The sequence below is a fragment of the Aotus nancymaae genome, unplaced genomic scaffold (genome assembly GCF_030222135.1).
Source record: "Aotus nancymaae isolate 86718 unplaced genomic scaffold, 86718_ANA_hifiasm-v0.15.2.pri h1tg000053l, whole genome shotgun sequence".
Taxonomy (NCBI): domain Eukaryota; kingdom Metazoa; phylum Chordata; class Mammalia; order Primates; family Aotidae; genus Aotus; species Aotus nancymaae.
This window is the reverse complement of record NW_026988467.1, coordinates 24,608,619-24,635,149: the sequence shown is the minus strand read 5'-3', so window position 1 is coordinate 24,635,149 and position 26,531 is coordinate 24,608,619. Positions and strand designations below refer to the sequence as shown.

Here is a 26,531-nt window from a genome sequence, read left to right as displayed (position 1 = left end):
TACTTTTTTTTTTTTTTTTTTGGGACAGAGTCTCGCTCTATTGCCAGGCTGGAATGCAGTGGCACGATCCCAGCTCACTGCAACTTCTGTTTTCCGGTTTCAAGCAATTCTCCTGCCTCAGCTTGCCGGAACAACAGGCACACACCACCACGCCTGGCTAATTTTTTTGTACTTTTAGTAGAGACGGGGTTTCACCACCTTGGCCAGGATGGTCTCGATCTCTTGACCTCATGATCCGCCCACCTCGGCCTCCCAAAGTACTAGGATTATGGGCATGAGCCACTGCGCCTGGCCCTGTTTTTTTTTTGAAATGGAATCTTGCTCTGTAGCCCAGGCTGGAGACAGTGGCGTGATCTCAGCTCACTGCAGCCTCTGTCTCCTGGGTCCTGGTTTAAGCACTTCTCCTGCCTCAGCCTCCTAAGTAGCTGGGGTTATAGGCACATGCCACCATGCCCAGCTAATTTTTGTATTTTTAGTAGAGATGGGATTTCACCATGTTGGCCAGCCTAGTCTTGAACTCCAGACCTTGTGATCTGCCTGTCTTGGCCTCCCAAAGTGCTGGATTACAGACATGAGCCACCATATCCGGCCTTTTTATGTTTTTTGAGACAGAGTCTTGCTTTGTCGCCCAGGCTGGAGTGCAGTGGTGCAATCTCGACTTATTACAACCTCTACCTCCCGTGATCAAGCGATTCTCCTGCCTCAGCCTCCCTAGTAGCTGGGATTACAGGCGCATCCCACCATGCCCAGCTACTTTTTGTATTTTGTGGGGTTTTTTTGTTTTTGAGATGGAATTTTGCTCTTGTTACCCAGACTGGTGTGGAATGGCAATATCTCAGCTCACTGCAACCTCCGCCTCCCGAGTTCAAGCCATTCTCCTGCCTCAGCCTCCCAAGCAGCTGGGATTATAAGTGCCCACCACCATAAACATATACAATTCTACTTTTAGTAGAAATGAGGTTTCACCATGTTGGCCAGGCTGGTCTTGAACCCTTGACCTCGAGTGATCTGCCAGCCTCAGCCTCCCAAAGTGCTGGGATTATAAGCATGAGTCACCGCTCCCAGCATTTTCTTGTTGTCAAATGTAAGTAGTATACTTGCTTCTGTCAGATTCAGGGCGTTTTATTTGTGCTCCGTATAATATCCATTTTTACCTTCCCCAAGGACTTTGGTACTATCGTTTTCCTGACACCACTCTTGTGTCATCATAGTCTTCTCTTTTTTTTTTTTTTTTGAGATGGATTCTTGTCCTATTGCCCAGGCTGGAGTACAACGGCATTATCTCAGCTCAGCACAACCTCTGCCTCCCAGGTTCAAACGATTCTCCTCCCTCAGCCTCCCAAGTAGCTGGCATTACAGGTTCCCGTCACTATGCCCAATTAATTTTTGTATTTTTTTTTTTTTTTTGGAGACGGAGTTTCGCTCTTGTTACCCAGGCTGGAGTGCAATGGCGCGATCTCAGCTCACCGCAACCTCCGCCTCCTGGGTTCAGGCAATTCTCCTGCCTCAGCCTCCTGAGTAGCTGGGATTACAGGCACACGCCACCGTGCCCAGATAATTTTTTTGTATTTTTAGTAGAGACAGAGTTTCACCATGTTGACCAGGATGGTCTCGATCTCTTGACCTCGTGATCCACCTGCCTCGGCCTCCCAAAGTGCTGGGATTACAGGCGTGAGCCACCACGCCCGGCCAATTTTTGTATTTTTAGTAGAGACAGGGTTTTATCACATTGGCCAGGCTGGTCTCAAACTCTTGACCTTGTGATCCGTGAGCCTCGATCTCCCAAAGTACTGGGATTACAGGCGTGAGCCACTGCACCTGGCCAACGGTCTTCTCTTTTTATCTTTTCTTTTTTTTTTGAGACGGAGTTTCGCTCTCGTTACCCAGGTTGGAGCGCAATGGCGCGATCTCGGCTCACCGCAACCTCCACCACCTGGGTTCAGGCAATTCTCCTGCCTCAGCCTCCTGGGTAGCTGGGATTACAGGCACGCGCCACCATGCCCAGCTAATTTTTTGTATTTTTAGTAGAGATGGGGTTTCACCATGTTGACCAGGATGGTCTCGATCTCTTGACCTCGTGATCCACCCGCCTCGGCCTCCCAAAGTGCTGGGATTACAGGCTTGAGCCACCGCGCCCGGCCTATCTTTTCTTTCAGTAAAGAAACGTCTTACCATTATAAAACATCAGCACTGCTCCACCCCCACTTTTGGGTTCACATCACTCACTAGTTGTGGACCTTCTCTTTGTTATGTGACATATCAGAACCTCTGAAAGAGTTATCCTCACTTGCTTTTTCACCTCCCATTCACTTGTCCAGCCTCTCAAATTTAGATTCTATCCCCACTCTTCCAATGAAACTGCTCTCATCAGGGCCATTCGTTATTTTCACATTGCCAATTCTAGAATACATTTCTCCTCACGTTCTCCTTCTTACCACTTTTCCTGCCCCCTTTCTCCTTTGATGGCCCTTCCTTGATGGGCTTCAGGGCTTAGTTCTAGGCTACCATCTTTTCTCTTTCTGGATTCTCCCATCCATTGCATTACTTTAAATATCTTGTAGATGTTTAATGAATTCCATATTGATATTTCCAGTCTGACTTCTCCCCTGATTTCATTTGTACATCAGACTGCCTGTTTGACATCTCTGCTGGAAGGAAAATCATACTTAGATGTTCGAAAAATAACTTTGGATTCCTTTAGCCCCCATGACATACACTCTTCTCCCCAACTTGCTCATCTTAGGAAGTGATATCACTGTCCCTCTAGTTGCTCATACTAAAAACCTAGTAGGAATCATCTTATATTCCCCATTTTCCTCATTCTCTGCATCAAATCCATTAGAATGTCCTGTTAGTTTTACCTTCAGAATATATTTCAAAGTCTTTGCCTCATCCCCACTGTTGCTATTCTAGTGCAAGCCAGCATATTTCTTACTTGATTCTCCTATAGTATAATAGGATATTATATCTTCACTCTTTATAATCCTTTTGTGGTTCCCAAGTCCTGCCAAGATCAAGGCTCATTCATTCTCTAGAGAAGTGAAAATTGGCCTGAGTCTCCTAGGATGTTGTTGATCCCTTCCAGAATTTAATTAAATTGGGGAAAGAAGGTTTGGGTTTTTTAATGCATATGACTACTGAGAAAGAACCATCATGTAGAATTCAAATAAACTTACCTTACATTCTTTGCAATGGATTGTAAAAACTTTAGATCTAATTGACATCTTCTTCATTTTTGTCAAAATGATTAGAGATGAATGTGATCTCCAATAATTATTTTTAAAGACCTCAGACAATAGCATTGGACAAGCTCTCCTATAATAAACTCCCAGGTATTGATTTGTCTTACTCTTGAGCATTTGAGTTGGCCCCTCATCTGCTTTTGATCAGGGTTATCTTTTTGGGTCACACAGTCTTCCAGGGAAACTAACTAGACATAAAGTTAATTGGTTCACCTTCAATCAGATATTTACAGCGTTTATACCAAAAGTAGTAATCATGAAGGTCAAGCCTTCATAGCAGCTATTCCAGATGAAGTCATGGGGGTCAAGAGGACAATAGCTGGAAACGTCTTGGAGAGTTCATCAGAGCATCACATCAGTTCCTCATGTCTGTCTCTGGTTTGCCAAACTTAAAGCCTTCCCTACGAAACAGAAAAAATGGTAGTGTAGAGGCATACTTTCATCTATCCTGCTGTTGATTATACATAGCAGTAGCAGTGGTTTTAAAATAAGATTGGGTGCTTCCCCCAAATCTGTCTTCCTGCAAGTCATTCTTAAGGCTTTTACTCAATATAGTAGGCACTCAAAGAACAAATAAGTTGAAATAGCATAATGTGGTTTCCTAGACACAGAGCTTGCTTTTTAAGTTTGCCTATCGGCATAGCTCAGAGCTTAGGAGGTTGCTTCATCTATTACTTTAGACAGTAATGGGTAAAGGTAGCGATCCCTACCACCTTCGGCTCTTTTCCATACCCCACCCTTCTTTTTTTACTGCCTCTAGAAGTATATAAACAGGTATATAAACAAAAGTGAAATATTTTCTACCATGTAGTCTTTCTATCTGGTGTCCAAGCTGTATTCTGTTAATTAGTTTGAAAGACTATACAGTGAGATATGCAGTTTTCCCATTCCATTTTCAAAGTATTCTAACTTTCTAACCTGGTGATATTATCTTTCTTTCAGTTATGACCTGCACCGATTACATCCCTCGCTCATCCAATGATTATACCTCACAAATGTATTCTGCAAAGTAAGTTGCATAATTATTTCCAAAATGCGTATGCTTTTTCTCTAGATTCATTGCAAAATTTAATATTATTTTTACCTCTAAAATAATAGATATCTAAATTATTTTTACCTCTCTTATTCTGTCGTTATTCCAATTTTTTATTCCCTCTAAATATAGTCTATGTAGTATCCTTTTAGAAAGTAGATGGTGGCCTACAATAGATCGTTTTACATAAAAGCTTAAATTAGTAGACACTGAACATGCAAAATAGTGTTAGTGATCAAGCAGATCACTGATTGACCTCTAATCATTCTCTCTATCTTCTACCTTGACATACAGATTAATAAAAACAAGACTGGGATTTCTCAGTCCAATCTTTTTATTGTTTTTTGGTTTTTTGAGACAGAGTCTCACTGTATCACCCAGGCTGGAGTGCAGTGGCATGATCTTGGCTCACTGCAACCTCCACCTCCCAGGTTCAAGCGATTTTCCTGCCTCAGCCTCCCGAATAGCTGGGACTACAGGCACACCACCACACCTGGCTAATTTTTTTATTTTTTAGTAGAGACAGGGTTTCACCACGTTAGCAAGGCTGTTCTCGAACTCCTGACCTCATATAATCCACCCACCTCGGCCTCCCACAATGCTAGGATTACAGACATGAGCCACGGCATCCAACCTATGTTCAGTTTCTTGATTGAGGAATGTCCTCAGAGTAGAACTGGGCTTGAAGTTAGACAGATTTGGTGGGTTAAAGTCACTAAGAGGTAATGTTTTGGGCCTTCGTGGGTTAAGATCAGCATTAATATTAGCCAGGTTGTTTATCTCCAAGATGAGTAGGTGCAGAACAGTGTGTATACCAAGCTACCTACTGTGCATAATAAAGACTGGACCTGTGCATACAAAGATACCTACAAGTGCATTTATTAAGCCAGGATATGTTCTTATGTGCTTATAGCTACTGGATGCATAAAGAAATTAGTAACAGAAGCAAGAGATACTTTATGGTGTTGTTATGAAAAGGAAGCTCTTTCTTTTTCCTGATTATATCCATTTGTACCTTTTGAATTTTGCATTAGTTAAAAAATAAACTAATTAAAAAGTGGTGGCTCACGCCTGTAATCCTAGCACTTTGGGAGGCCAAAAAAAAAAAAAGTCAACCCAATGAGTTCTTCAAATTTTAATTTGGTATTAACACTAATGGTGTCTTTGGGCTAATTATTTTCATGTGGCTTTCTTCTGTGAAATGACTGAATCTATTCTGAGATTATTATGAAGAAATTAGATACTAATGTGAAAATATTTGAGCTTTGAGCTACAAAGACACTGAATAAAAAGGACACTATGGTCTTTACCATATCTGGAGATTAATCCATTTAAGGTCACTAAGATTTAAATCATTCCCATGTGACTTGAGTAACAATCTAGCCTGAGCTATTTCCTGGACTCAGATCTGGCTAAGAAGAATAGACATTTTTAAATTAGTTGTTTAGAATCTACTGAAATGTGAATATGTTGCAGATTCCAAATTCATTTATTCATTCAGAAAGTATTTGCATACCTGCTACATTCAGAATACCTTATTAGCTATACCTTCTATCTTAATTCAGACCTTTTTATTACTTACCTGAAATGTTTTTTAACTGGACCTCCATTTCCAGTTTCTCCTCCCTTTCTAAACCATTTTACAAAGCAATGTCAAATTAATCTTTGTTAAAGAACAGCTCTGATCTTGTCACTCTTTGCTCAGTAATTTCAGTGGCTCTCAGTTTCAGATTTGCCTTTTAGCCTGGCACTCAAGGTCTTTGCTCTTTCTCTCACTACTTCACTTCTCTTAATATACTTCCTTTAGTAATCTGTGCTCTTTGTAGGCTTAAGCCCTTGCTTTCCTTCCTCTGTACCCTGGCAGGGCTTTTTTCATGTCCTAGAACATGCTTTCTTTCCCAATTCTGTACCTCTTATCTGCTCAGCTTGTATATCACTTTATGGCCTTTCTTCATTTTTCTGTTACCCCAAAGGTGAAAAAAACTTTTTAAAAAAGTTTTTTAAAAAACACCCCCCTCTCTCCCTACCATATTTTATTATGACTTATATGGTACAAATAGCATTTTCTTTTTTACATTACACATACAGTGTAACTTACCAAATGAAATAATTGGTATCTAAAAATTCAGTGCAATATCATGGATGAAATGACCGTATCCACTAACCAGTGTAAATAAAGTCCCAGGAGTTTCACTGCTGAATCCGTATCTCTAGTTACCCCTGATATGGTGGAACCAACTAGTGGCAGTATGCCCTGACTTAAATATCAGTGAGGAGATTGAGTCCTGTCTGGAACTTCCCAGATTTTGTTACTTACCTGGATTCTGTTTTGTAGGCTTGATTTGAGGATATTGGGACCTATCTCTACTTCCTATTTTTTGATGTGTTTGCTTGCCTTTTCTCCACCAGCCTCACCCTCTTTTCCAGTCTCAGTTTCCCTCTCAGAACTTTAGTTTGGTTCAAGGGGTGGGGTGGAGAATGAGAGCCAATTGCCAATCTTGTTCTACCTAGTTTTCTATTATATTAGGATTTTATTCTAGATATAGGCACAAGGGCATGAACAAGTAACATCCTTGTGTCTCACATAGGGCCATGCATGTAGCACACTAGAAATGTTTGGAACTTGGAGGGATGTTTGAAACTTAAATTTTTCATAAAATTTTTCCTTGGGTTGATGATAGTAGAACCTGGAAACCAGGAGGAAAGGGTTCTACTTTCTGACCATAAGAGCTATTTTAGGCTGTGCACGGAGGCTCACACCTGTAATCCCAGCACTTTGAGAGGCCGAGGCCAGCGGATCACTTGAGGTCAGGAGTTCGAGACCAGCCTCGAGTTTTACATGGTGAAACCCCATCTCTGCTAAAAATACAAAAATTAGCTGGACGTGGTGGTGGGTGCCTATAATCCCAGCTACTTGGGAGACTGAGACAGAATTGCTTGAACCGGGGAGGCGAGGCTGCAATGAGCCAGGACCATGCCACTGCCCTTCAGCCTGGGTGACAGAGCAAGACTCTGTCTCAAAAATAAAAAATTTTTAAAAAGAGTGCTTTTATGTGGAAGGTTAGTCTCCTTGTTGCAGATTCTTTGATGTTGTTGGTGGTAGCTATTTTACCTATTTTCCACTACTAAAGTAAATCACATGAAAGTTTTTGTTTTCTTGAAATTTTCTAGACCTTATGCACATATTCTCTCAGTTCCTGTTTCGGAAACTGCTTACCCTGGGCAGACTCAATACCAGACACTACAGCAATCTCAACCCTATGCTGTCTACCCTCAGGCAACCCAAACATATGGACTACCTCCTTTTGGTAAGGCACCCTATTGTATACGCTTTTTAAGAATGTTGATTTTATTCTCCAAAAACTTTGATCAGCCGTGCTTGCTTGACTGATCAGAAAGTTGAAAGATGCATCATTCTTTATGGAGCACTTAGTTACAGATGTGGTTGGGTATGCAACTTTGCAACAGTATGTTTGATACATGTAATATGAAAATCATAGTTTTTCAGTACTCATTTAGCTATTTTGTATGTACTAAGTCTTGACCCTGAAACTTGGAATCCAAGTGTTTGGTAAACTCTTTGAGGAATGGCTATTGATTTGGCTTACTTTATATACAATATAATATGGTACTATCATTAGAAAATCATAATAAATATATTTTGAGGTGGCCAATTTCTTGCTAAAACCAGGTAGTCTGAATATGCATCATAGTTTGCTCTGTGGGTTTTGTTTTTATTTTTTGCCACTTTCTCCCTCTCCTTTCTCCCCTGACCCCACCCAAAATTGATCAGATATTGTTCTGCTGAACCAAAAAGTCATTTTAGAATGCCAGAAATCCTCAGTTTTCTTATAACCTTATCATGTGCCTAGGGAGTTACTTTCATTGGTTCTAGGTGTCCTGGACATGAACTGTAAATTAAAATTATTTATCAGAAGTTACTTTAAGGTTCTTTGGTCACTTAATATCTGTGTTTATTTTTCTGTGTGTGTGTAAATGCAGTGTGCTTCGTTGCCCCTTCCCTGCTTTCCTGACATGGGTATCAGAAAATTAAGAGAATATTATATTATTTAAAAATATGTAATATGTAACAAAATTACATTTCTGTAGGCTTTATTGAAACAAGCTAGGAATTCGAAAAATTTTCCAGACAGATCATCACACAGATTCTGGATGTATTGGTGTACCTGTGTCTAGTTCCTATATTCCTGTTTCTCCTGACCCGTTTGGCTACTCTTATTTAATATTGGCAGCTTTCTTACTTTTAGGCTTGTTAGAATTCTTTGGCTCCTGGTAACTGTTAGAAACAAAAATTGGAAGTTATGTTTAATAATAGTGGGGTTGATAACTTCATGTAAGATGGGAAACAAATTCTCTTGTTTCCCCCTTTGTACATCTATGTTTCCATGCCTGTTAGTACCAGCCAGGGTATTGAGATCTTATATTTATGATATGATTAACCAGCCAACACTGAATGGACCTTTTAAAAGGAGAACCCTCTGTGAATATGTTTGTGTTTATTTCTTTTTGGTTATTTAAAGCTGATTTTTCAACAGTTGACTAATAATAGGCTAGCAATTATAATATTTTTACATAGTTTTTAAAATCTTCTGTTTTAATTTGAATTATTAGCAAGTCCTTTACAACAGTTGATCATTCTTGCTGTTCAATATTAAATACACTCTTATTATATCTCTGAGCATGATTTATGGAATACCTAACAATTCTATGTGCGTATGAATCCTAAATATAATTTTTTTAATGATAACTATATTTCTCTTAAATTCTTTGTTTTTCGTTGTTGTTGTTTTTTTTTTTTTTGAGACAGAGTCTTGTTCTGTGTACCACCAAGCCTAGCTAATTTTTGTATTTCACCATGTTGGCCAGGCTGGTCTCAAACTCCTGGCCTCAAGTGATCTGCCCACCTTGGCCTGCCAAAATGCTGGGATTCCAGGCATAAGCCACCACATCTGGCCCACTTTGGGCAGATCACTTGATACCAGGAGTTTGAGACCAGCCTGGCCAACATGGTGAAACCCCCGTCTCTGCTAAAACTACAAAAAAATTAGCCAGACATGGTGGCAGGCACCTGTAATCCCAGCTACTCAGGAGGCTAAGGCATGAGAATCACTTGAACCTGGAGTCAGAGGTTGCAGTGAGCCAAGATGGTGCCACTGCACTCCAGCCTGGGTGACAGAGCAAGACTGTCTCAAAAAAAAAAAAAAAGAAAAGAAATCTTTTTTTAAATACATTTAAAAAGAAAAAAAAATCTGTAAAGTAAATAGATCTCTGTTAAAACATTGAAGGATACTTATTTATATTGTATGTTGGTTATATTGTAACAGGCTTCTTTAATAATCTGATTTTGTTTAATATTTGAGGGCAAGGAAGACTTGTGTTTCACAATTTCTTCTATCAGTAATTCAGAGAGAGATAATCATTAGCTTAAATTTGACTTTAAGTAATGTATGAGACTTACTGCAGAGAGATTTTGGTTGGGGTATTGTGAATGATAGATATGACATATTTTCAGAATTTACCAAGGAAATTCTAAGAGAGGTTTGTAAAACTTTTAAAAGTGACTATTTGAAAAGCTGTTTTCTTGTGTTTTATCATGTGGCTTTTTTTCCTAATGTGTTCAATTAAGTAGGAGAAAACACTTGATTTCTTTCTTTCACAAATCAAGGTTTTGATACATTGTGTCATCTTAATGCTGCCCATTTTCAGATTAGCTAGTTTGTTTTATTTCAAATGCAAATGGAGCTTCAGAAAAATTCATTATAATATTATCTTTATTATTTACTATAACAAGCTATATACTGAGTACTTCATATGTTATAGTATTGTCTTATTTAATCCTCAGAACAGCCCTAGGAGGTAAGTACTAGCTTTATCCCTTTTTATAGGGGAGAAACTGAGGCTTAGTTAAATCATGTGCCCAAAATTCATACAATTAGTAAATGCCTGGGATTATAATTGAACCCAGGTTTGTTTCATTCTAGAAGTGCTCCTAACTTTAGGTCTAGATCAAAAAGATGGTCTCATAGTTGAGTTTGAAATTTAAAAGCTTCCTCCTCTTAAAGAAAGGAGAACAGACTAGAATAAATCTAAGAAGGCTATATGATGAGTAATCTTTTAAAATTAAGAAATACTGATCATATTCTTTCCAGAGCGGTATACAAATGTGGTGGGATGGCAGAATGGGGATAAGAAGTTTAACCGCTAGGAATCTGAAGGAGTATGTGTAAGGAAAAGGGTACTTGTTTATTGTTAGTGGGGTTCATACAATATGCCTTTAGGTGTCACTGTTCTGATTTCTTTTAAAAGAACTTTAATGTGAGTTGGAGGAGTGGGCAATATGCATTAAGGATGTTCATTTCATTTTCCTCAGTAATTTCACTTCTGGGAATTTATCCTATGGAACTAATTAGAGATACCCACAAAAAATGTGATGACTAACATATTCATTGAATCATTATTTATAATATGAAAAAATAGAAAGCAACCTAAAAATTGAATATTAAGGTATGAGTTAAATTGTATATGACTGTTGTGTAACCATTATAAATCATATTCTTAAAAAACATTTAGGGTCTTGAGAAAACAGTATATCATTAATTGAAAAAAGCAGTATGTAACAGCAAAAACATAATGTAATACCAATTTAGTATTTTTAAAAATATGTGTATAGCCAGGTGCACTAGTCCATGCCTATAGTTCCAGCTCCTTGAGAGGCTGAGGTAGGAAGATCACTTGAGCCCAGAGTTCTAGGCTATAGTGTCCTATGCTGATTGGGTATCTGCACTAAGTTCAGCATCAGTATGGTGACCTCCTGGGAGTGGCGGACCACCAGGTTGCCTAAGGAAGGGCGAACTGGGCCAGATCAGAAAAAGAGCAGGTTAAAACTCCAGTGCTGATCAGTAGTGGGATCATGCCTGTGAATAGCCATTGCACTCAGGCTTGGACAATATAGTGAGACCCTGCCTCTAAAAAGAAAAAAAACGTGCATAAAGAATAATTGGAAGCAAAAAAGGGGTTGTCTTTCCTACAGATGTTTTAAAAAAAATTTACATATAAACTTTGTTTATAATCAGGAAAAGTACTTAGATGAAATTACTATTTATAATAGCTTATTCAAATAAGCTACTGAATCAACATGTCCTTTCATGTGCTTTTTCTAGCATAGGTATGTACTTCAATTCCTCATCAGACTAATTGCTAAAGATTACTATATTAGTTACTATAAATTGAACTGATGAGATTAGTTTGGTTAGTGACTGATTAATAGTGAAGTACTTATGCTGAGAAACTTGGGCAAAGTTTGTACTAAGACCCCACTCCAGGGCCAGCAGGAAAGCACTCAGAGACAGACTTAATCTCCCATTGTTAGCCTGACAGTTTCTCTACAGCAGGCTCTTGGTGCTTAAAAGTACTTGAGAAACTTTGTAGTTGTTGACATAGAGCAGTGGACTGATAGTCAGGTAATTAGGGTTTGGGTTTCGTTATGAACAATAGTGCTTTGGAGTCAAACCATTGGGTCATGCTGCCTATTGTCTGGAATTGTGGGAGGGGAGCTTTTAGAGGAAGATAATTTGCACGTCTGAAAAGCCAGGTCTACAGTGATGCTGGAGGCACTGTCTGTATTATCTTTTATTCCTCATAAAATAATTATATATTAATCATTTACTTTGTGTTTCTGGCCAAAGATATTCAAAACTAGCTATCTCCTACTTATTTTTATTTTGGACATTTATGTTTTAATTTTTGATCTTATTAGAGGGAGACTGTCAAAACATTCTCAGTTGATACTATTATTAATAATGTATTATTTTCATATAGTGTAAAAATAAACATGTTTATAAATCTAACACCTTAGGGTCAAAACCTATTTGGAAAAAGAAATCACGGTAATTACAATAAATTGCAAAGTTATTGTGACGTTGAATGGCAATTAATTTACCAAAAATTGTGATACACAGCCAGAGGAATCATAGCACTAATATTCACATTTTACATTGTAAATATTTAAAAAATAACGTTCTTGAATATTTTTATTGTTGAAAATCAAACATAGCAAGAACCTTAGCTATGGCTAATCTGGACAAGACATATTTAAATGATCATGAATTATGATGGGGCAAACGCTCCTAATTCATGTCAGTATTCCTCAGTCTCTTAAAATAAGTTATTTCATGTGATTAGTAGATGAGAAAAGAATATTACATTTTCCTTTTTTATGCATCAGAGTTTGGGGCAAGGCAGGGCACAGTAACTCAAGCCTATAATCCTAGCACTTTCGGAGGCCAAGGCGGGAGGATCGTTTAAGGCCAGGAGTTTGAAATCAGCCTAGGCAAAATGACAAAACCTCGTCTCTGCAAAAATACAAAAAGTAGCCAAGCATAGTGTGCCTGTGGTCCCAACTATTTGGGGGTTTAAGGCAGGAGGATCCCTTGATCCCAGGAGGTTGAGGCTGCAGTGAGCTGTGATTACACCACTACCCTCCAGCCTGGGCAACAGAGCAAGACCCTGTCTCAAAAAAATTAAACAGAGTGTGGAACAAAGCGATTATCATATCCCACTATTGGCCTTTTTAAGACTTTCATATTTCTCTTTACTATTCTTAAACATGCTTATCAACAAATTGGACAAATCTGAGTTGCACTGAAGTATCTCAGTGCCCTGGTGAAGCAGAGGTTCTCATTCTCAAAGTATTATATTTTTAATTGCATATATGTGTTGATTGGCTATAAATTCAATCACTCCTGGTTTATCAGAGTAGGAGCAAATAAATGAGATGAGTTAATGTTGAGTTTGAAGTCATGGCTAACCTTAGCATTGATTTCATACATAGAATATGTTTGGTTGATGAACCTTCTTAGACCTTATTATCAGCTTCAACTATACTAGCCCAGCAACCATAGCTGTTCAGAACACAGTGAACAACCAGTCATTAAAAAGAAAATAAAAATGGGCTGGGCACAGTGGCTGGCACCTGTATCCCAAAACTTTGGGAGGCTGAGGCAGGTGGATCACGAGGTTGGGAGTTCGAGACCAGCCTGGTCAACATATGAAACCCTGTCTCTACTAAAAATACAAAAATTAGCCAGGCATGGTGGTAGGCGCCTGTAATCCCAGCTACTGGGAAGGCTGAGGCAGAAGAATCACTTGAACCCAGGAGGCACAGGTTGCAGTGAGCTGAGATCATGCCACTGTACTCTAGCCTGGACAACAGAGCAATACTCCGTCTCAAAAAAAAAAAAAGAACAGCTATGTTGTTTGTCAGTATGAGATAGATTTATATGTTCTGACTTGGAAAGATAAATCTTAGAGGTATTATGTGGAAAAGCACATTATGAATACTATGTATAACACAGTCCCCCCTGGCTGGCAGTAATTCCAGCACTTTGGGAAGCCGAGGTGGGAGGTTTGCTTGAGGCCAGGAGTTCAAGACTGGCCTGGGCAACATAGCGAGACCCCCATCTTTACAAAATCAGCCAAGCATGGTGGCACATGCCCGTAGTCTCAACTACTCCTGTGACTGAGGCAGGAGGATTATTTGAGCCTAGGTAACAGAGGAGGACCCTGTCTCTTAACAGCAACAACAACAACAAAAAAACCAGGATCCCATTCTTTTTAAAAAGATTAGTGAATACATGGAAGAAATCTGGACTGAGTGTAGCGGCTCATGCCTGTAATCTCAACATTAAAGGAGGCTGGGGCAAAAGGATTGCTTGAGGCCTGGAGTTCAAGACCATCCTGGGCAACAGAGCAAAATCCTATCCTTAAAAAAAAAAAGGATGGGCCGGGCGCGGTGGCTCAAGCCTGTAATCCCAGCACTTTGGGAGGCCGAGGCGGGTGGATCATGAGGTCAAGAGATCGAGACCATCCTGGTCAACATGGTGAAACCCCGTCTCTACTAAAAATACAAAAAATTAGCTGGACATGGTGGCGCATGCCTGTAATCCCAGCTACCCAGGAGGCTGAGGCAGGAGAATTGCCTGAACCCAGGAGGTGGAGGTTGCGGTGAGCCGAGATCGCGCCATTGCGCTCCAGCCTGGGTAACGAGAGCGAAACTCCGTCTCAAAAAAAAAAAAAAAAAAAAAGGATGAAGAAATCATCTGGGCGACTCTTCTGCAAACTGTTAATAGTGGTTAAGTCTGGATGATGGATATATGACTGTATTTTTTTTCTAAATTACATATTTCTGTAATGTTTTTAATTTACAAAAATAAGCAGGTATGTGTTTCCTAATCAGAAGAAACAAAAGTAACAAAATAACCAGCTTAAGAAGGCAGAGAGTATTTAATATATTTTAGAAAAATTTGGTCTTTGTTTAATGGGTAAGTGAATTTTAAACTTACATAGAATGTCTCCTACCTTGACAGTTTGGATAAATTATTTATCACTGTACATGAACATCAGGCACTCTTTATAACAGATACTCCAGTTTGGTGTCAATAACTCTTTTTTTGAAACCTGGTCAGTTTCCCCCAATCATTGAAATGAATTTATATACATATTGGGATTTGTGGCAACATTTTTGTTTCTTTGGCCTCATCCCCTAATTCTTTAAAAGTGTTATTTGCTTGTGGTATATTACAAGTGGGAGATTCAATAATTTTCTCTTACAAGCAAATTTATTTTTGTTTTAAGATTTAGATTTTAAACCTACTGGCTGATATTTGAAAGCATAACCATGCTCCTCAGTCCCAGTGTATTGTTTGTAATTGGTCCAATTTATCTGATTCAGGTGCATTGTGGCCAGGTATGAAACCTGAAAGTGGTTTAATTCAGACTCCATCTCCAAGTCAACACAGTGTTCTTACCTGCACTACAGGGTTAACCACAAGCCAGCCAAGCCCAGCACATTATTCTTATCCCATTCAAGGTAAATAGGCATGGTTGTGTGTGTGTTTTAAAATTATTATTATTGTTTCTTGCTTTTAATCTACGTATATCTACAAACAAATTGGATAATACAGGAGCTCTGTCTTCTAAAATAGAAAGGGGGTGATACTTGGATTTGTGCATGCTTTTTGTGTTAGGCCACAGCTTAGAAGTGTGGTTTATAAGTAGTTTAGACTTGGAATGCAAACTGCTTAATAGAATTGAAACTTTCCCTTTGCATGTTGGGGTCCAAAAAACCCTTTGATTTTGTTCTAGTCTATTTTCAGTGGCATTTTGTCCTATAAATGAGCAGAAGACTCATGGGTTGGAATTTTGCTGACCTATGTGAATTGTCATAGCGGTATGTGAGGTGTGTGCTGCTTTTCTGCTGTGTCTTTGTCACACTAACACACTGTTTACTACTTGATGAGAGCATTTCTCTTCCTCAAGAAGTTCATTCTTACTTCTCTTTCAGGATAAAAAGCGTGGTACTAAAGCTTAAACATCTTTACCTTCCAAGTTCTTCCTCTAACAGAGTTAGGATTACAACAAGACTATTAGGAAAGAAGACAAAAAACTCAAAAGGCACTATGGAATTAATTGCCTATCCTTCTAAATCCAATGCAGGCAATTTGTCATTGCTCCAGACTGGGATTAGTGTCCTTATACCTGGCTTCTCATCTGCCTCCTTTCTCCTGATGTTTCCCAGCTTTTAAATCTTATTTCTTATAAAATGGATAGTAAAGGGATTAGTATGAGACCTCAAAAACCTATCTGAGGTGCTCTTAATGTGTAAACGTTCGTGATAAAAAAAGTTTTGATGTAAATTAATTAGATTTTTATTTTCAGTTTTAGCTGTTTTCAGAAATGTTTGAAAACTACTTCTCCTTGGTCCAGTGGAAACAGAACTGGTCTCTATGTTTTAAGACCTTCATTTGAGCTACCTTTACCTCCTTTTTACCAAGTCTCTCCTTTTCTTTACTTGTTTCCTCTTCTTCTTCTTCTTCTTTTTTTCCTCTTCTCCTCTCCCCCTTGTTTCTTTCTAAAGTGGGAACAAACCAGGAGGGAGAAACTTGAGAGAATGACTTTGCCTGTCTTCTCCACCTCTCCCTTTCATTTTTATAGAGTATTTCTCTATGGTTTTTTGTTTTGTTTTGTGACAGCCTCATTCTGTTTGTTGCCCAGCTAGAATGCAGTAGTGTGATCACAGCTCACTGCAGCTTTGACCTCCTGGGCTAAAGTGATCCTTTCATTCAGCCTCCCCAGTAGCTGGGACTGCAAGTGCACACCACCACACCCAGCTAATTTTTTCTATTTTTTTTTTTTTTTTAGAGGTGGGGTATCCCTATATTGCCCAGGCTGGTCTTGAACTCCTGGGCCCAAGCATCCTTCCACCCCAGGTTCCCAGAGTGTTGAGATTATAGGTGTGAGCCACCACACCCGGCCTAGTATTTCTCTATGTTGATAGGCCTTTTGGGTCCAACCACAGGTAAGTTTAGTTGCTAAGTCTCTTCTAATACCTGTTTAGAACTTACACCTAGGTTGTGAAAGAAGACCAAGGGTTCTCTTATATTAATAACATACTAAAATGTAAAACCACCATTCCTCTGTAGTTATGTCTAGAATTTGAGGAACATGATAGCTATGCTTGTTTCTCCCTCATAAAACAAGAGGAATCACCTCTTTGGGGTCTGTTAGGACCATTGTTTTAAGAGTCATGAGGCTGGGCATAGTGGCTCATGCCTATAACCGCAGAATTTTGGGAGGCCGAAGTCGTCAGATCACCTGAGGTTGAGAGTTCGAGACCAGCCTGACCAACATGGAGAAACCCTTTCTCTACTAAAAATACAAAATTACCCGGGTGTGGTGGCGCATACCTGTAATCCCAGCTACTTGGGAGGCTGAGGCAGGAGAATCACTTGAATCTGGAAGGCAGAGGTTGCGGTGAGTTGAGATCATGCCAGTGCACTCCAGCCTAGGCAACAAGAGCAAGACTTGGTCTCAAAAAAAAAAAAAAATTAAATTAAATAGGCCAGGTGAGCTGGCTTTCACCTGTAACCCCAGCACTTTGGGAGGTCAAGGCAGGCAGATCACGAAGTCAGGAGTTCAAGACCAGCCTGACCAATGTAGTGAAACCCATTCTCTACTAAAAATACAAAAATTAGCTGGGTGTGGTGACAGGTGCCTATAGTCCCAGCTGCTCAGGAGGCTGAGACAGGAGAATTGCTTGAACCTGGGAGACAGAGGTTGCAGTGAGCCAAAATGGCACCACCGCACTCCAGTCTGGGTGACAGAGTGAGACGCCGTCTCTAAATAAATAAATAAATGAGTCTTGAAAATATCCCTTAAACTTCACTAATCACTATTCTTATTTGTTCTCTATTAGAACATTTTCTTCTTTTGGATTAGTTAACCCGGTTTCCTTAATTTTGCTATTAAATGATAATTGTAGGTATTTATGAAGTGCTTACTATGCTCTTGACAGTTTTCTAAGCAGTCAGTAGGTATTGCTCATGTAATCCTCACAACAACCCAGTGAGGGAAGTACTGATAACCCCATTTTACAGAGGGGGAACCTGAGGCACAGAAAAGCTAAGTTGCTTATTTATAGTCACAAAATTAACAAATATTTAAGGCAGGATATTAGCTAGGCATTCTGACACCACAGCATGAGTACAATATATATGCTTTTCAGTATAGAGGTCAGGGTATCAGTATCAACTCTCCCATAATTGAGAACCTATACTAACAAATATCTAAATTCACTTATCCTCCCTTTTTCTGGTTAATCTATTGGCCCATTTTATTGTTCATTAGCACAGGGTAGAAATTAAGGCAGAAGTTAACCATTAAGTTATCAATTTTTGCCATTTATTCTGATGACAAAATTGTTAGAAAAACAGTTGGATAAAATGAAATATGATATTATTGGAAGATTGAAATTACTTAAGTTCACCACTATCAATATTACTCTCCTCACTTCTATTTTTCCCTTTCTTTTTAGCATGGTTAATGAATGTTAGCTGTCCAGCGCTGTTTCTTTACCCAATTTTTTAAGTGTTCAAAACAGTAATGTTCATTCATTCCACCCCAGGCATTCTGCAATTGACAGCAGCTCATCCTCCCTGGGGGAGTTAGGGAAATTATCTCAAAAGCCTAATCTGCTTCTGGCTTGATTAACTCTAATCAGAACCTTTTCTTTAGTTTGTACTTCAGTGGTACCATCCATAATGAGAAGAGACTGTCTTTGTATGCTCATAAAAATGTTTTGAATGAGTAGATCTGACTTCTAGTATCATCCTTTTCCTAGAGTATCTGGTGACTCTGTGGCCGAGAAGAGACTGTCTTTGTATGCTCATAAAAATGTTTTGAATGAGTAGATCTGACTTCTAGTATCATCCTTTTCCTAGAGTATCTGGTGACTCTGTGGCCCTGTCTTTGTTCATTTTCTTCAGCTGAGATGTTTTAATTGGTTAAATAATATTCAAGTGGCAAAATTAATTTCAGAAATTACAAAATTAATTTTAGTTCAATTTTTATTTCTTTTCTTTGAGATTGAGTCTTGCTCTGTCACCCAGGCTGGAGTGCAGTGGCATAGTCTCGGCTCACTGCAACCTCTGCCTCCTGGGTTCCAGTGATTCTTGTATCTCAGCCTCCCAAGTAGCTGAGATTATAGGCACCCACTACCATCCTAGCTAGTTTTTGCATTTTTAGTAGAGATGGGGTTTCACCATGTTGGTCAGGCTGGTCGGAAACTTCTGCCCTCAGGTGATCCGCCTGCTTTGGCCTCCCAAAGTGCTGAGATTATAGGCGTGAGCCACTCACTGTACCCAGCCTAATTCAGTCTTTGAATGAGTCTTTGTACTCTAGTGTCATTGGTAACAATAATAATCTATCTTTGATCAGGAGATTTTTAAAAACAATTTTACTACCCCAGCCCTAAAGTACAATTTTAAAAAAAATTGTTAATAGATTTTTTTTTTTGAGAAGGAGTCTTGCTGTGTCACTCAAGCTGGAGTACAGTGGAGCAAGCTTGGCTCACTGCAAACTCCACCTCCTGAGTTTAAGTGATTCTTCTGCCTCAGCCTCCCAAATAGCTGGGATTACAGGCACACGACACCATGCCCGGCTAATTTTTGTATTTTTAGTAGAGATGGGGTTTTGCCATGTTGTCCAGGCTGGTTTCAAACTCCTGACCTCAAGTGATCCAGCCGCCTCAGCTTCCCAAAGTGCTGGGATTACAAGCGTGAACTACTGCACCTGACCTAGACTTTATTTTTTATTCATAATTTTAGATTTATGGAAAAATTGAACAGATAATACAAAAAGTTCCTATTTATCTTCCCTCCTGCACAGTTTCCCGTTACTAACATCTTAACGTTAGTATATTACACTTGTTACAATTAATGAACCAGTATTAGTATGTTATTATTAACTAAGTCCATAATTTATTTGGATTTCCTGTGTTTTTATATGATGTCCTCGTTCTGTTCCAGGATCCCATCCAGGATACCACATTATATTTAGTTATCTTGTCCCCTAAGGCTCCTCTAGACTTTGTAGGTTCTCAGACTTTTCCTTGCTTTTAATGACCTTGACAATTTTGAGGAGTACTGGTCCAGGTATATTTTAAGATGCTCCATTCTTAGAATTTGTCTGATGTTTTTCTCATGATTACACTGGGGTTATGGATTTTAAGGAGGAAGGTCACAAAGGTAAGGTGCTATACTATCATCATTATTTATGACTGTTGATATTGACCTTGGTTACCTACTTGAAGTAGTATTTGTCAGTTTTTTCCATAAAGTTTTTCCTCCCTTTCCATACTGTATTCTTTGGATAGAAGTCACTATGTGCAGCCCACACTTAAGGAGTTTTGCTGCCCCTCCTTTACAGTAGAATATCTCCGTCCCGCCTGCCCCCAGTTAAGCCATAAGAATATGGTAGAATATCTACATAATGTATTTAGAATTCTTCTGTCCAGATTTGTCTCTTCTCCTCCGTTTGTTAATTTATTCAGTCATTTGTTTATGGACTCATAGATATTTAATTTATACTTGGGGTTATAATCCAGTATCACGTTATTTATTTTGCTAGTTTGGCCACTGGGAGCTCTTTCAGTTGGCTCCTATGCCTTTTGACATACATACTCGCATTTTTTTGGTTTTTGGTTGTTTTTCTTCCCCAGCACTTCCTTACTTCCTGGTACTACAAGGTGCTCTAGGCTCATCTTGTATATTATGTATTCAAGTCCTATTATCAACCACTTTTTTTAAGGAGACCTGATTCCTTTTACTAGAAGGAATGGTATTAGAAACCAAGATCTGGGCTTCCAGCCTGGGCAACATGGCAAAACCCCACCTCTTCAAAAAATACAAAAATTAGTTAAGTGTGGTGTGGTGCATGCCTGTAGTCCCAGTTACTTGGGAGGCTGAGGTGGGAAGATCACCTGAGCCTTAGGAGGTATAGGCTGCAGTGAGCTGTGATCGTACCACTGAACTCCAGCCTGGGTGACAGAGTGAGACCCTGTCTCAAAAAAAAAATCTGGGCTTGAGGGGTGCTAATTGCTACTGGGATGTCAGGTGACATTTATTCTAGGCTTTCTCAGCTGACAGAGCAAAGAAATATATGTGTGTATACTAACATATGTAAATACACATATCTAAATATTTCTCTATGTAGTAATCTGTATCTGTGTTAAGTTAAACATGAGTTCTTACTGATTTCTTGAGCTCTGATCATTCTAAACTTTGTCCCTTGTTGATCTGTAAATCTCCACTCCAACAATAAGAATCTTTTATTTGGAAATTTTTATTATTTTGATTTACTAAGCTCCTTGTGGGGAGCAGTGCTTGCACATAGTAGGTACTCAATAAATATTTGATAAATAAATGATTACATGAATGAATGACCCACTTAGTCAATCAGTTTTAACTTAAAATATGTACAGTTTCTACTGGATCAAGAATTGTCAGTAATGTTGACAACTGAGAGTAAGAGAGTACCGAGAGTAAGTTTTAGAAACCCACCTGTTAGCCTCTAGCAGAAAATAATGATTTTAGGCTGGGCACGGTGACTCATGCCTGCAATCCCAGCACTTTGGGAGGCCGAGGCGGGTGGATCATGAGGTCAAGAGATCGAGACCATCCTGGTCAACATGGTGAAACCCTGTCTCTACTAAAAATACAAAAAATTAGCTGGGCATGGTGGTGCGTGCCTGTAATCCCAGCTACTCAGGAGGCTGAGGCAGGAGAATTGCCTGAACCCAGGAGGCGGAGGTTGCGGTGAGCCGAGATCGCGCCATTGCACTCCAGCCTGGGTAACAAGAGCAAAACTCCGTCTCAAAAAAAAAAAAAAAAAAAAAATTAGAGATTTAGGTAAAAATGAAATCTTACACAAACTTTTATGGGCCATTAATGCATGAATTCATCTTTTAACTTTGTAGTGCTCTCACTTAGTGCAGCTGTGCCACTTAGCATTCTGTAACCATGGTCTTCTGTTCAAAGCTGTATCTGTATATTGACTATATTAGGCAGACATCTACTGGGGCCTGGTTCTCAAAAGTGTTGTCTTTCAAGTTTTTGCAGCTCTGTTGTCAAAACAGGAGTGAGGGCTGTCCAAAAACAGTTGGCCATGCCATTAGCATTTGGAGAGCTAGCAGCCTTTAGATATATAATAATAGGAACTACCACTTGAGTTTTATTTGATTCTCTAAATTTGTAGTTTTTGTTGCATAGTTAATTGTTGCTGCTTTTGTTTTTAAACCTGCAGCTGAATATTGTTTTTGTACACACACACACACACACACACACACACACACACACACGAGATGATCTGTAGTTTAAAAAAATGCCTGGGTTTTTAGTCATAGCTATATGTGTGGTAGGGCAGGCAGTGGTTGTGTACATTTTTAGGTGGGTTTGCCTTGGTTTCTATGGTGGTTACAAGAGCCTAAAAAAATATTTTTAATTATTGGCTAACTTCCCTCACTAGAAACTCCTTGAAGGCCAGGACTTTGTCTTACTATTTTATCCTTTAGCGGCTGGAGTGGTTTCTACGCACATAGTTGACCCTGATATACTTACTGGTTTGCTGAATGAATGATTGCCACATGTTAGAAATAATTTGGCTTAGTTGAAGAAAAAGTGTTATTAAGCCCTGTGAACTTTCTGGGTCAGCAGACCAAGATCCCCTATAATAGAAGCCAACTACTGCTCAGAGAAATTTGTGATTTCAGTACAGTACTTGTTAAAAACTCAGAGTTTATCAACTAGCTAATCAAGCCATTAAACTTTCTGGCAGGGATATAATAAGAGTATATGGCCAGTTGTTTGTAAGATCTACCATTTTACCTCCAGTCCAGTTCATTAAGTGGTTTGAAATTTGTTAAATTTCTGAAACCACCTTATCATTCAGAGTACATTTTCCCTCATGTATATAGAGATCAGATATGACTGAGTTGTACCTCCAACCGCTATTAAGTTATGGTGAAGTGGTCGGGTGCAGTGGCTCATGCCTGTAATCCCAGCACTTTGAGAGGCCCAGGCGGGTGGATCACCTGAGGTCAGGAGTTCAAGACCAGCCTGACCAACATGGTGAAACCTGTCACTACTAAAAAAATACAAAAAGCTGGGCTTGGTGGTGCATGCCTGTAATCCCACCTACTTGGGAGACTGAGGCAGAAGAATTATTGAACCCGGGAGGTGGAGGTTGCAGTGAGCTGAGATTGCACCATTGCACTCCAGCCTGTGCAACAAAAGCGATACTCCATTCAAAAAAAAAAAGAAAAAAGAAAGAATTAAGTTATGGAGAAGGTAGGACAGAACTAAAGATCAATAGGTTAAAAAGAGAAAATGCCAGGACCAGGGTCAGAAGAAAATTGAACTAAAAATGGACTTGCTGGGGAAGATAAATTTAAAAGATCAAATCAATTCTTTATTTTCTTTCCCATCTTAAATCACCTATGTTCAGTCTGTTTTATTGCAGGCCTGCCTAGGATAATGTACTGATAACAGAATCTGGAAACTATTCAAAATTTTTTCCCTACAAGAATGATTAAAACCATTTACAAAGTCAGTTACTTTGTGTATTGTCATGTTGTGGTGCTTCCTTTTAGGAAAAAGCCACAGTAGAAAAGAAGGTGAATATTGGTTGAAAGAAAATACCATCTGTAAAGTTATAAAACCTATTTCATTTAGTTGTTATGTTTAAGAAAATAAGCCCTTAAGAGTCTTTTAGTTCCCCTGGAGCAAAGAGTACTATAGAAAATAAAGTTACTCTGGATAGTTAGGACATTTGTTTTTGTTTTGTTTTTAATTTATTTTTTGAGACAGAGTTTCACTCTGTTGCCCAGGCTGGAGTGCAGTGGCTTGATCTCAGCTCACTGCAACCTCCGCCTCCCCAGTTCAAGTGATTATCCTGCCTCAGCCTCCTGCATAGCTGGGAGTACAGGCAATGCACCATCACACCTGCTTAATTTTTGTATTTTTAATAGACAGGAGATTTCACCATGTTGGCCAGGCTGGTCTCAAACTCTTGACCTCAGGTGATTCACCCACTTTGGCCTCCCATAGTGCTGAGATTACAGTCATGAGCCACCATGCCTGGCCATAGCTAGGAAATTTGAACTCTAGCTTAGCTGCTGACTCTGAGGAAGAAGCACTGGATGAAGAATTGGGAGATACAAGTTGTCATCTTGGTTATCTTCCATTAGCTTTGCTGCTGTGGACAAGTTACTTCAACTCTTCTTTGTCTTAGGTTCTTCATCTTAATGCTGGGGTTGCAGCAATAGCTGTAACTGACCTTACTCTCTTCTAGACTGTCTTCTAAGTAGAGTACCTTTAGGGAAAGGGATGAAAATTCTCTGATTTTGACCAGAGCACTTAAGTTTCTGTTGCATTTGTTCTCCTGCCCTGTTCTCAGTGGAAGTTTTCTTACTAATTTTCACTCTGGAGGACTTGTTGTTAATGCGGCAGGTAGTCAGTTAGTCAGTTCAGCCTGATGGTGAACCCATATGGTGTGTGCATCTGCAATAGGAACCATGTCTAAGTGTATTTATGATAAGTGAAGATGAGGAGTTTAAGAACAGTACTGATAATACCAGTTATGTTGTTCACCTGAGAAAAGTCACTGTGTCAATGCTAGCCACTGAGATTTTGATTAAAACCTTAGTGGAATGAATCTATGATAGAAGGGATATAAAACAAATTACTTCCCTTTATTTTATTTTTATTATTTTATATGAATGGAAATGAGCATTTCTTTCTTTCTCTTTTTTTGAGACAGTCTTGCTCCCAGGCTGGAGTGCAGTAGTGCGATCTTGGCTCACTGAAACCTCCACTTCCCCAGTTCATGTGATTCTCGTGCCTCAGCCTCCTGAGTAACTGGGATTACAGGCCCATGCTCACTATACCCAGCTAATTTTTATAATTTTAGTAGAGATGGGGTTTCACCATGTTGGCAAGGCTGGTCTCAAACTCCTGGCCTCAAACGATCTGCCTGCCTCAGCCTCCCAAAATACTGGGATTATAAGCATGAGCCACCACACCTGGCCCCAAATTACTTGTCTTAAGACAGCCCAAGTAGCATATAAGGTACATTTTTACCTGACTAGAATAATATTTAATATTTTCTGAGTTTTTCCAGGCTCATTGCTAAAGTCTCTAAATGCCACGTCATTGTGTTTATTGATCCACATTAGTAACCCATTATTTGAGTAGAGAACTCAAGAAGCAATCTAAATGCTTTTGGAATTTGGAAGACCAGTTCTTTTTCTCAGGTAATTATGTTGTATTAAGAAAGGCATAACTTGGGGCAAGTGACAGTAAACAATTCACAGTGTAAGATTTACCAGAGCTCTACTGCTTTACAGTATGCCACATTGCAGGTGAATCATTTTTCAGCCTCTGGAGAAGATGGACTGGAGGAATTGGATTTAGCTCTAATTTCATTGGTATTATTAGTATGAGCTATGAATTGTATATATATCCTTTTAGGCCTTTAGAAAGAAGAATTGAAGACTCAAGTTGAAACAGAAAGATGTTTGAAGTGTTTGTTTTTAACCAAGTGTAAATTGAGCTACCCCACGCTAAAAAGCAAAACAAGTATTTGTTTCCTTTGCCAATGTTGTTTATCTCCTCGTAAATCTGTTCACTTAAGACACATCTATTTTCAGTTTCTTCTGACTTTTTACATAATATCTTTATATCTTTTAACCCCATCAATCCTCTAGCTTCAAGCACAAATGCCAGCCTGATATCTACTTCTTCTGCAATTGCCAATATTCCAGCAGCAGCAGTAGCCAGCATCTCAAACCAGGTATGGTGCTACTTTTGTTCATTCTGTTTGATAGAGTTCATCTAGCTTGCTCTTTCTTCTTTCCATGGTCAGTTTGCCTATTTAAGAAACAACCAGGAATAGTATGGGCTGTGGAGACCTTTTTCTGGATACCCTCAGAACTCGAACCCTGGATGGCATCTTAGGCTACTGTCTAGTTTCTGTTGTTCCTCTGCCGAGTCTCTCTAGAATATGGTTATGTCTGTTTCTTTACTATGTTTGTCTTCACTTACTACTCTGCCCTTACTAGAATGTAAGCTGCGTGAAGGTAGGGATTAATTTTTCTACTTTGTTCATTTACATATTCCCAGAGTATAGAAAAATGTCTGCCACTTACATCAAAGGCACTTGATAAGTATTTGTGGAATGAAGAACTCATTCTTTGTGAATTTTTTTGGTTTATTCTTGATCGCTGTTATATTAACTCTTTATGCTTAGGAGATCACTGGTAACACCTTCAGTGTTCTAGAGTTTTTGATTTTTGTTATTTTGTTGTTTTCTCTACAGCAATTATCACCACTGTCTCCTTGGGTCTTTTTCTGGCTACAGTTAACATTACTATTCTGGTTCTTTTTTTAGTATTTTACTGTTTTTGCTTTTTTTTTTTTTTTTTTGAGATATAGTCTCACTCACTCTGTTGCCCAGGCTAGAGTGCAGTGGTGCCATCTCAGCTCACTGAAACCTCTGCCTCTCAGGTTCAAGTGATTCTCCTGCCTCAGCCTCCTAAGGAGCAGGGACTACAGGCATGCGCCATCATGCCCAGCTAATTTTTGTATTTTTAGTAGAGACGGGGTTTCACATGCAGGCCAGGCTAGTCTCAAACTCCTGACTTCAAGCGATCCTCCCACCTTGGCTCCTGAAGTGCTAGGATTACAGGTGTGAGCCACCATGCCCGGCCGTGTTTATTCTTTTAGTCCACAAATATTTATTGAGTTCCCACCTGTGTACCTGTTATTTTTCTAAGGACTGTCTCTTTCCCTTTCATAGCTCTTCTTTTTGATCCTGTCTTTGAACATGGACTATCTCTATTTAGT

General features: G+C 39.2%; 1 protein-coding gene across 5 annotated transcripts in view; it reads left to right on the top strand.

Annotated features, from left to right (window-relative positions):
• EYA3 (EYA transcriptional coactivator and phosphatase 3) overlaps positions 1-26,531 on the top strand; it is a 113,357-nt gene that overhangs the window by 45,401 nt on the left and 41,425 nt on the right. For 3 of the 5 annotated variants that reach the window (XM_012439916.3, XM_064363549.1, XM_064363551.1), the window contains 4 exons: positions 4,185-4,251; positions 7,447-7,583; positions 15,026-15,163; positions 25,394-25,479. In XM_012439916.3, coding sequence (XP_012295339.1) covers positions 4,185-4,251; positions 7,447-7,583; positions 15,026-15,163; positions 25,394-25,479 — 428 coding nt within the window. The remainder of the gene's footprint in view (positions 1-4,184; positions 4,252-7,446; positions 7,584-15,025; positions 15,164-25,393; positions 25,480-26,531) is intronic. The other 2 variants (XM_064363550.1, XM_064363552.1) reach the window with 1 other exon arrangement.